Here is an 11,188-nt window from a genome sequence, read left to right as displayed (position 1 = left end):
CCCTTCTTCAGAAATTTCTGATGAAGGGTCTAGGCCCGAAACGTCAGCCTTCCTGCTCCTATGATGCTGCTTGGCCTGCTGTGTTCATCCACCTCTACACCTTGTTATCTCAGATTTTCCAGAATCTGCAGTTCCTACTATCTCTGGTAAAGCTTTACTATGGAGATGGGGCAGATTGCAAGGTGATGTGACTGAAAGCAAAGTTTCAGACTGGAACCTGTTTCTGGTCTTTGCCTTACTATTGTGAAGGTGAACAGATGTATTTTATGTTGCTGAATCTCACAATTTAACTGGAAGTGTTTGTTAACTTGGGGCTATATTTGGAAAGCTACAGGTGCATGAGAATTTTAGCTTGTTGGTGGAAGAGTAGCGTAGCGTTAAAGAATTGCATGTTGCTGTTTCTGCTAAAACTTGGTAGAAGACGGTCAGAATGTTACAGCACTAAAATGGACCATTTTAGCTTATCACATGTTTGTTTTTCTCCACATGAATCATTTGTTAAATCCAATTCTGTTCTCCATCATAAACACTCTTGATTAAACAGCTGTATAAATCCTTTTGAGGAAAATGTATATAAGCTGCACCCACGGTAGTTTGTGATAGAACATGTATAAAGATTTACTTGCTAACCCTCCACTTGTCCTGATTTGTTTTGTGATCCTCTTTTTAATGTATGTATCAATATTCTTTGTACTTTTGGGAAGGATAGGAAACTAGATTTTTTTTTAAAATGAAGGGATAGCTCTGTTAATTTAAGGATGGTATTGGCATAGTAGAGATAACTTTTGTACTGGGGAATCAAGATGTAGATGCGGTTTGGGTGGAGGTGAGAAAGCGTGAAGGTAAGAAGTCACTTGTGGAGTAGTTCACAGACCCCCTAACAGGCAACCACACTGTAGGTTAGAGGTACACAGGAAGAAATTAATCGTGGTTTATGAGAAAGTTGTAGCAATCATAATATGATTGAATGATGTGGACATCTTTCCTCACAGCCCTGAGCATTATTTCTGTGGAAATAATCATCTATTGTCTGTTTAAATTCTTTAATTGAACCTGTCTCCACCACACTTACTTTCAGCCTGAACATTCCAGACCTGAATCACTTGGTGAGTGAAATAGCTCTTTCTAAGATTGCATTTGCGCCTTCTGAAGATCACTTGAAATCTGTACCCTGTTGTTCTTGATGACAGTGTGTTATTTCTAACTCCGCATCTGCAATTCTTGCTACCACTGTTGTTCTTGATCTTTTTTGAGTTGGAACAATCATGATTTCTTCCATCTGTTTTCATAACTGAAGTTTCTCATCCCTGGAATCGTTGCTTGTAAATCTCTTCTGTATATTGCACAAGTTAGCATTGTCATCGTTCTTTTATTTCTGGAGATGAAGTATTTGGAGGATTTTGTTTTTATTCACAGCAGCAGCATTCTCATTTAATCAAATGGAAATGTTTTTCTGAGCTCATGCAAGAATTCTGGTCATTTCATTTTGAGATCTTGGCTGTTAGCTGATGTGCCAATAACACTGTACGAAGCAACCATTCATTTGAGACTCAGCGTAGAACGCTCAAGGGCTGTGTTAAAACAATTGATCGCACATGCCCCACCTCACCCAACTCTTCAAATTCCATTTCTTGCTGTCCAACAGGTGCTGCAGGAGTACATAATTGCTCACATTCTGGCCCTTCCTGTGCTTCTGGCTGTGTTGGAACCAGGAGTTTGGGAGATACTTGCAAGGCTCAGAGGCTTGCCCTGAGGTACAAATGACTGCAGACCATTGTACTGTAATCGTAGCCCTAACCCTAACCCCACCACTGCTATGAACTTGTGAATGTGCAGTACTTTTATTCTTGCAACTGCAACAGGTTATACCACAATTCTGATCTGGCATTCTGCCCTTACACTCTGCTTGATGGTAAAAAGAATTGCTTTGAACCAAATAAAACAGACTTGATCCTTAATGGCCCCCAAAAGCACTGTTGTATGACTCCCTCCATGATCATGCCCCTCTTTCAGCAAGTGGTGATTTCAAATAACTCCACACAGGCCAGATTAACAGCCCCAATCAGGGAACTTCTTCCATGAGGTGCACCTGGCTGACCTTGTTGCAATCATGACATCTCTCCCCCTCTGAGTTCAAGGACATAGGTCACTTTTTTTTTTGTAGCTCCTCCTAGGCTGTTTTGGCACCGGGTCAAGTTCCTCCACCTCTACCTCTGATATGGGCTGCATGTAACTTGCAGTAACTCACTCTTGCACCCAGGGCATCTTGGAAGAAATTCATTCTCCTCTTCAAGCACAAAGGTGTTGAGGCAATAACATCCACCCGTTAATCTCAGATTCTGAGGTATCTTCAAAGCTTGGAGAGAGACCCCACAGGTTCTGGAACAGTTGGAAAGGCTTTCGAAGAGCCAGGACACATTTTGCTCTCGCACCATTTTGAGCGTTTACAGCTTTTATAGGTTCACGTGCTTGATCAGGACCATTGCACCTACCCGAACGTTATACATCACTGGACCTGACCTTGTGTCAACCGTGCTCTTACCTATGCAGGCTCATTCGCATGATACTTACACCAAACTTGGTCCCCTGAAATAAGCTGTCTGTCTTGCTTAGTGAAGTCTTGTGTTTGGCATTAGAATTCTTGATGCCATTTCACCTCCACCCCCAGGTCCGGGACGATCAAATTTAACGTGGTACGGGTTCTTCTCATAGCGACTCTGAAGTTATCCCTGTAGTTGCATAAAGGGTAGATCTATGATCAAATAGGAACCAGGACAGTTTGGTATCTAGTGAAGGTGTAGGCTGTTTCTTTTAAGCCAGCCTTCCAAGTTTGGACTGCGCTTTCTTCCAGTCCATTGGATAATGGATGGAATGGAGCCGTCCTTGTGTGACGAATACCATTCAACTTTGGGAACACTCATTCCCTGCTGGTAAGCGATGGCCCATTATCTGTGACCGACACCCGTGGGAGTCTGTGTATTGCAAAAGATGTGCAGAGTTTTTGTATCGTTGTCACTGTGTTCGACGAAACACTATCCATGGGTGAACGAGCATAGCTGAATTTCAGACCTCGTGCTTGTATTGTTTTGCCAATTTTGAAATCAATGTCCCTGTGTTTAATGAACTCTATCCATGCCCGGTGACTTTGAGTGGGTGTCCATAATGACGAAGAACATTGAGCCCATGAAAGGGCCTACATAGCTGACGTGTAACTGAATCTGGCTTTTACCTCGTCATTTCCATGAATGTCGGGGAGCAGCTGGTGGTAACTTTTGTCGTTGTTGGTACTCTGGACACTGCCCTACCGATGCGGCTATGTCTGCATCCAATCCTGGCCACCAGACATAACTTCTCGCCAGCATCTTCACTTTGGAAACCCCTGGATGACCCTCAGAGTTCAACCAACATCCGGTGACGACCTTTGCTCAGAATAATCGCTGTTGCTCCCTGTAGTAATATGCCATCCTTTACTGTGACCTAGACTTTCCAGGTCCAAAATGGCTTCAATTCTAGTTGTGACAGCCCTTTTGGTTTCCCCCATCACGACCAGCTGTTTGTTTTGCCAAGACCAGATCTTTCTGCATCCAAAGCCTGATTATTGTTGGCTGTGACTGGAAGTGTGGCCAGAAAATTGAAAACCATTACAGACTCTCAGTGGTGGTACCAGTGGGAGGTGGCTCAATGCATCCGCATTTGCTACTTGACCTCCCAAATGGTGTCCCAGCTTGCAATTATATGCACTTAGTATTAGAGCCCACTGCTGAATTTGGCCTGAATTTATAGGTGGCGCTGATCCAGCTCCCTCAGAGCCAGCTTTGAAGGGACAGAATGTGTAACGCTCCTGTTCTTGTCTGTCAACCAGGGCTCCCTGATTGGATCAGATTAACAGCCCCAAACAGTGAACTCCTCATCTATGACATCCACCTGGCTGACCTTGCTATAATCACTACAGTAAAGTCATTTATTCTTATTCTTAGGGTGTATGCTTCAGGAAATGTATGTTTTCAACTAACTTTTTTTCTTTTGTTGCTCCAGTGCAGTCTTTTCATGTTTCATAGCAATTGCTAGGTTGCACTATGCTGCATAGTAAGATTTTTGCCAAGTACAGTGGGATTTTTTGTTCTGAAGTTTTTGATCTATTCAACATCAGATGTATTGTTTTACTAAGTGTTTCTTATGGCACGTAAGTTTGGATGTGGCATGACCTGCTTTGTTTAATATCTAACTAGTATCCAGTTCTCAGAACTTGCAAAGAGGCTGTGTCAAAACTATATCCATAATGAAATGAAATATTAGACTTGCTGGTCAGCACCATCAATTCATGTTGTAGAATTTAATATTATGTATTGTAATGTGCACAGTACTTAAAAGATTATTACAGTAGCCAGCATTAAGTGTGTTTGCACTAAAGGTGCATTGTTATTTTTCCTGATTGGACTACTTTTAATGAACAGGGAGAGATTGCTTTCAAAGCTGGCAAAACAATACAAGCACATGAGGTCTGCAATTCAGCTATGCTAGCTCAAACAAGTACTGTCAGAATTATAATTTGCATACTTGTGTTCTCCAGATTGTAAGTTCTTTGAAAATTACAGTCAAGTTTGCAGACTTAGATGTAAATGACCGTTTCCTTGTCAGTTGGATGTACAGAGCATATGTTTTACTTCCGAGTTTGTAACATTTTCAGTTGATTTCTGAAGTTTTCCACAGAGAGTGAAAACTCTGGTTCTAAATTTGATAGGAAGTCCACTTTGCCACAGATTTCTGTTCCCAGTATCATTGTTTTTATATAATTGATTATAAAGGTATTCTCTACTTTGCAGATCTCTATCTTATGGGCTCGTATTTGTGTGACAGGAGCCTTCAAAACGTTTTGCTTTTTCTCAACGGAAAGCATCTCTGCCAACTTGTGTGTTAAGTACCACTGTTTCTTGGCAACCCATAGTTTACAAAACTGTATTTTCGGCTTAAATAAACAGTAGCAGTTTCCTCATTCTTTTCATTTTGTTGCTATGTAATTGGTATGTGCTGAGTTTGAACGAGACGTTCAGAATTTCTCCAGTGACGTGCAAACAGGCTGCAGCAAACAATATAAATACACCTGACTGACACATTTTTGTTCTATTTAAGTATGTGTATCAGGAGCCATCTGATTGTTTCGATCCCTGAAGGCTTAATGCTCTTTAAGTGACTGCTATCATCTCTTGGGTTACTTCTGTAAATACCGGAACTGCTGGAAAGTACGAGTTGCTATGGCAAAGTATGTCCGGGGAGAAAAGAAATTATAGCTTTAGTGCTATTTCAAGCTAATAAGATCTGTTTGGCTGTCACATCAAAGCTTAGCCTTCAAAAAGTTCTTTAAAAGCTGCCTTGGTTATTAATGATTATTGGTTTTAAGTGCACTTGAATCCATAAACTGTAACTTACCCACTCTTGTAGCTAGTTAAAACTGAGTGACAAATTCATCAGATCAGGAACATTTTGATTCCTGTTTACAGGTAAGATAGTAGTAGGGGAAGTTAGAGTTGCAGCCTGCATTGGTGAGGAGAAATTAGCGGGAGTTGCCCACTCCTGGTTGCAAACCTCAATACATGCTCTGATGGGATTAAAGGACAGGATTGTGATTGCTGTAATGCCTTCATCACAGTCTAGTAATTTGCCATAATATTGCCTAGATTTGCAGATCCAGGTCAACTTCTAGAGAAGTGTGTACTTGTGATACTGTGTCTCCACCTTCCTTGTGGAGGAGTCAATGCATTCAGAAGGATGGCAGAAATCTGGCAGGAAATCAGACCTCTGGTAAAGGATTAAAAAAAAATTCCAACTTGTACACCTGAGACTTCTCACTGCATAGTGAGAATAATTTAAGCATTTTACAAGCTCAAACTTTACTGCAAGTATTTCAAAAGATTGTATAAAGCTGTTTCCAGTATATATCTCTTATAAACAGGGCAAACCAATTTAATTACCTTCCCAATTCCCTGCTACCTGTCATTTGACTAGAAGGGGATAGATGTTTTGGGTTATGGAACTTCAATCAGATTGTGTTTGGACTATACCAGATTTTTTTGGGTTTTTATCCTTCTCTGCCACAAAAAGAGGAGCATTCTAAGATTTTTATTTTTTCTTTGGGATGTGAAGATCACTGGCAAGACCAGCATTTGTTGACCATCTTTATTTGCACTTGAGTGTCACTCAACTGAGTGAGTGTCTTGTTTGGTCAACACAAAGGGAATTGAAAATTGGTCATGTTGTGTATCTGGAGTTACATGTAGGCCAAACCTTGTAAGAATGACATTGTTTCTTCCTTGAAGAACATTAACGAGCTAGATGGTGTTTTACAGTTAGATATTCCATGGTTTGCATTGAGATGAGCTTTAAATTCAAATTCTTTATTGCTTGAATCTAAATTCCATCAGCCCTCATGATGTGATTTTCATTGGTGTTCCCAGAGCATGAGTCTGGGTCTCTGGATTGCTAGACATTTCCATAAACCTTATATATTCTCCCTGGGCGTCAATTAACTCAGTTGGCTGGATTTTGGATTTGCAGTTCTATTCACCTGCTGGCTGAAGTTATCCTGAGGATCCCACCACCTCAGCCAAGCCCCTCATCTGGGGCTTGATGACTGTCCAGTTAAACTCACCAGCAATCCCCTCTCTAATGAGAGAGCAGCCTTGTGTTCCTCTGGCACTATGGTGACTTTACCTTCACTTTTACTATCTACTCCCTGAAGTTAAAATGGAAGTTGCATATGAAATACAAATATAGGGTTATGAACCTGGAATTTGACTTTCGAAATAGGTGCCTTCTGTCATATCTGAAGTATCCAGTAGTCAAAAATGTGACAAGCTGTTGGAACTGACAGCCTTTTAAAGGGTTTGTGTGTCTGTGAAATTTAGTTTTCTTAAAAGCAATTGTGTGTGATCACTCTTTCCATTTTTGTGATATACAAGAAGAAAAGTTAGGATTAGCTTTGGGAATTAAACATTCCTTTCTTGAAATTTTTCTTAAATTCAGAGCATGAAATTCCTGAGAAATGCTCTCTACAACAGTTGAACTTATCTAGAAACTCAACTCATCAATTCTCATCCATTGCAAAGGGCTGACATAACCAATACAATTTAACATTGAATCTAAGGCTTCAGAAAGCAATGCTGGCATACCCCATGGGGGTGGCAGTCCCCACAGTGGACCACTTCTGTAAAGCAATTTAATTTTGGATGTTTTTCAGTAATGCATTCCAGCAAATTGCTGTTCTTTTTTATTTAATTCCCTCTAATTCTTCTTGGAATTTGATTTCCTCTTGCGTCAACCAATGAAGCAACCGCTGTTCAGCCAAAGGTGCTGACTGGTGACTTGCTTCCACACCAGCTACCTGACCCAAAAAAAAAAGCACTGTGATCCATTCTTTCTCTTGTCTTTTTGTTTCATTTCTGGTGTAGTTCATGATTTTTGCTTGGCAGTTCCTCCTGATTTTTGGGGTCTGGCTGTTTGCCTGTGAGCATTGAGCAGAAAGAAACTGTCAATGCCATTTCCATTGATATCCTCTCTTTCTCCAAAGTTTGTTCTTTTTATGCCGGGATTTTTCTTTCCCCTGTCACAGCACAACTTGTATTTCTACGTCTATGAACCAGAGGTATGTATCCCAGGCTTAACCTTTTATATCATGGGGCTTGTTTAAAAATGTTTTGACAATGTAGTTCTATCAAAAGCGTAACAGTTTGTATCTGCTCCCCAGTATTTCCAATTCTCTACTTAGTTTGTGCTACATTTGGCTTCAATTTAAATTGCCAGGATTCCCTAGTGCCTCACTCAGTTCCAAAATTATAGAAGCATTTTTTCTACATTCCTTAAAAACTGTGCCTGGTTTCCTTGCATGCAGCTGTTCGTGGAACTGTTATAATTTCAGGTGAGATGTTAAACTTCAAACAACTTCTAAACACTTTTTGTATTTGTTCAGTTAATGCAAATACAAATTGTTTATATATACACTTATTTTTCCACATATACATGAAATAGGTGAAAATTGTTAGCCCTCATTGATTATCTGCAGAAATGATACTTCTGGGCAGGAATTCACTATACTGACATTCACTGTGTTCTAACATGCCTGAATGAAACTAATGTTGGCTAACAGTTTTTATAAAGCTTGAGTTTTGATGAACCCATCACTCTCTGGACTTGACCATGTCCAGTTAATTTTGCAAACCAGTGTCTAGTAATCAATATCCCACATTAGTTAGGGCCATTTTCACAGTTGCAACACAATGTAACATCACACTGGAGTAATGGCCCTCGATACTTCAGATGGTGCTTAATTGGCACTGAAGTGAACTTAATACTCAATCCTATCCTTGATAGTTTTCTCAAATGGCAGTCTAAGTGTGTCTTGCTTTATACCAATGTGGAGCATTTTTCTTATGTTGGTACCTCTCCTACTTGCAATTTCAGAAAATTTCTCAGCATTAAGTAACAGTTGGAGCACAGTTAATGGATTATTTTGAACTGATGGACATGGTTTGAAGAAACTTGTAGAATGTGTGAATATTTGTGGTCATTACTGTGCAGTATTCTTTAAATTATGGACAGTGCTGACAAGGCTGGAATTTGCCAAGACTGAGTAGTTTGGGCCATTTCAGAGGGCATTCGAGTCAACCATATTGCAGTGGGTCTGGAGTCACATGGAGACTAGACGAGATAACAATGGCAGATTGTCTTCCCTGAAAGTTATTGCTGAAGCAGGTAGATTTTTAAGAGTCTTTTGAAATGGTTGTTTCCATTAGCTACTTAAATAGAAAATTCAAATTCTCAAACTGCTTAAAGTACGATTTGTATTCTACCGCCAGGATGTTTAGGGGAATGAACTGGTGTTTTTAAGAATACCTCATGAATATTTTCCACATGTTGCATTGACCTTGTTTTTGCTTGCCTTCCAGATTCTGGATTGGTTGTCCCTAGTATTTCTTACGACTTGCACAAGAAGTTGCTGGCTACTGCTGAAAGGCATGGCCTGTCACTGGAGCGCAGACTGGAAATGACTGGAGTGTGTGCCAGCCAAATGACACTAACACTGCTTGGGGGACCTAACAGGTACCTCTAGTGCTTATGGGAAGTGCTGTAATTCTGTTTTTTGTTTAAATGCGCATTTAGTTCTGTAATCTAGTCAGTTTGTCTTAGCAGAAGTTTTTTATGCTTGTTGGGGAAAGTGGATCTTTCTTTCACTGTTGGTTTGGTTTCTAGTGGCAGGGGGAAACTTCTATTCCTGCATTCACTTGACATGAATAATTTTAGTGCGTCTCTACCTAATAGGAATTAGTCTGAAATTCAACTTAAAAATGAGGATGATTTCCTGTCTGTCCCTGATTGCCTTGAGTGGCTTACCAGGCCATTTCAAGGGCAGTTAACTGTCAACAACATTGACATGGGTCCGGAGCCACAGACAGCCCAGAACAGGTTATGATGGTAGGTTTCCGTTCCTAAAGGATGTTAGTGAACTGAAATGGGTTTTTATGACAGGTGAAGACAGTTTCATAGTCACCAGTACTGAGATTATCTTTCATCCTAGTTTTGTTTGTAGAACTCCAAATTCCCCTGGATTTGATGTCCTCAGAGCATCAGCTAGTGACTGTGGATTACCCAGCTGCAGCAGCATCAGAAAAGCAAAAAGCAAAGGATAATTTCAGTACAAAGCAATTCCCCACCTACCTTCAGCTTTTCTATTCCAGTTATTTGCATGCTGTAGTTGAACTGGGCTAATGTGTAAATACAAGGGCAGGCGAGAGGTTGGAAGTTTTGTGACAAATAACTCATTGTGACTCCCTGAAGCTGAGAAGCCATTTACAACTCGAATGCCAGGATTATGATGGAATATGCTCCATTTGCCTGGGTGATAGGAGCTCTGCTATTAGTCGAGTCACTCAACACCATCCAGGACAAAGCAATCATCTAGACTGACATCATCCCATTCACTACCTCTAACACTGATGTACAGTGCCAGCAGTGGGTATGAGAGAGTGCAAAAATACTCAGACTCCACTGACAGCATTTTCAAACCTACAACCTCTACCACGTAGAAGGACAGGGGCAGCAAGTACATGGGGATGTCATCGCAGGGCAAGTTATTTTCTGAGCCCTTCTCCATCCTGAGTTGGAACTACATTGCCTTTCACTTGCTGTTGCTGGATCAAAATCTTGAGATAGCCTTCATAACTCTGTGGATGCCCCTATGCTGCATGGACTGTAGCAGTCCAAAAAGGCAGCTCACCACCGCTTTCTAAGGGTGATTTTAAGGATAATAAATAAATGCTGGCCTAGCCAGTGATGTTTACATCATGTGAAAGAATAAAAATGCCTTAAAATCTTCCTTTTACATGGAAGCCCTCCTTTAGTCTCCCCATTCTTCATCCCTTTTGCTCAGATGGAAGTTGGGGCTTTTACAGTCAGTGGTTGCTCTAATTTGAACATTTGCTTCTTTTATTTCAATGATTCATTTTTGTATGTGAGCATTGTTATCTAGGCCAACATTTGTTGCTCCATTAGGAATGTGTGGTGACCCAACATTTGTGAATTCTTTCAGTTCATGTGGTGTAGGAACACCCACAATGTAGTTATTAGAGGGAGTTCCAATCAGAGTGCCGGAATAGCAATATACTTCAAAGAAAAGATGGTGTGTGACTTGGACAGGATCTAGCAGGTAGTGGTGTTCCCATGTATCTGCTGCCCTTGCCCTTTGGTTGAGATTTGAAAGGTACCATTGAAGGAGTCTTGAGTTATTGCAGTGCATCTTGTGAATGGTACACATTGCTGCCATTATGTGCTGAAGTAAATGAATGTTGAAGGCATTAGAAGGAATGCCAGTCAAGCTGTCTGCTTTGTTTTGGATGGTGTCACACTTCTTGAGTTTTGGCACAGTCATCCAGGCAAATGGGTGAGTATTCTATCACTTGTCTGACTTGTGCCGTGTAGCTGGTGGACAGCCTTTGAGGAGTTAGGCCGTGAGTTACTCACTGCAGAATTTCTAACCTATGATTTGCTGTTGTAGCCACAGTATTTATATGGCTAGCCCAGTTTAGTTTCTGGTCAGTGGTTAATCCCCAGGATTCAGTTAGTGGGGAAATTCAGCAATGGTAATGCCATTGAATGTCAAGGGCCAATCTTATGTTCTCTTGTTTGATACAGTAGTTGC

The 11,188-nt window shown here is 40.8% G+C and overlaps 1 protein-coding gene across 2 annotated transcripts in view; it reads left to right on the top strand.

The window, feature by feature from the left end:
- The window catches only part of edc3 (enhancer of mRNA decapping 3 homolog (S. cerevisiae)), an 89,860-nt gene that overhangs the window by 65,952 nt on the left and 12,720 nt on the right, over positions 1-11,188 (top strand). For both annotated transcript variants that reach the window (XM_048617000.1, XM_020532209.2), the window contains exon 5: positions 8,940-9,093. In XM_048617000.1, the coding sequence (XP_048472957.1) occupies positions 8,940-9,093 (154 nt within the window). The remainder of the gene's footprint in view (positions 1-8,939; positions 9,094-11,188) is intronic.

The sequence above is a fragment of the Rhincodon typus genome, chromosome 36, assembly GCF_021869965.1.
Source record: "Rhincodon typus isolate 14 chromosome 36, sRhiTyp1.1, whole genome shotgun sequence".
Taxonomy (NCBI): domain Eukaryota; kingdom Metazoa; phylum Chordata; class Chondrichthyes; order Orectolobiformes; family Rhincodontidae; genus Rhincodon; species Rhincodon typus.
Note: the sequence above shows the minus strand (reverse complement) of the source record. Positions and strands in the feature narration are given on the sequence as shown.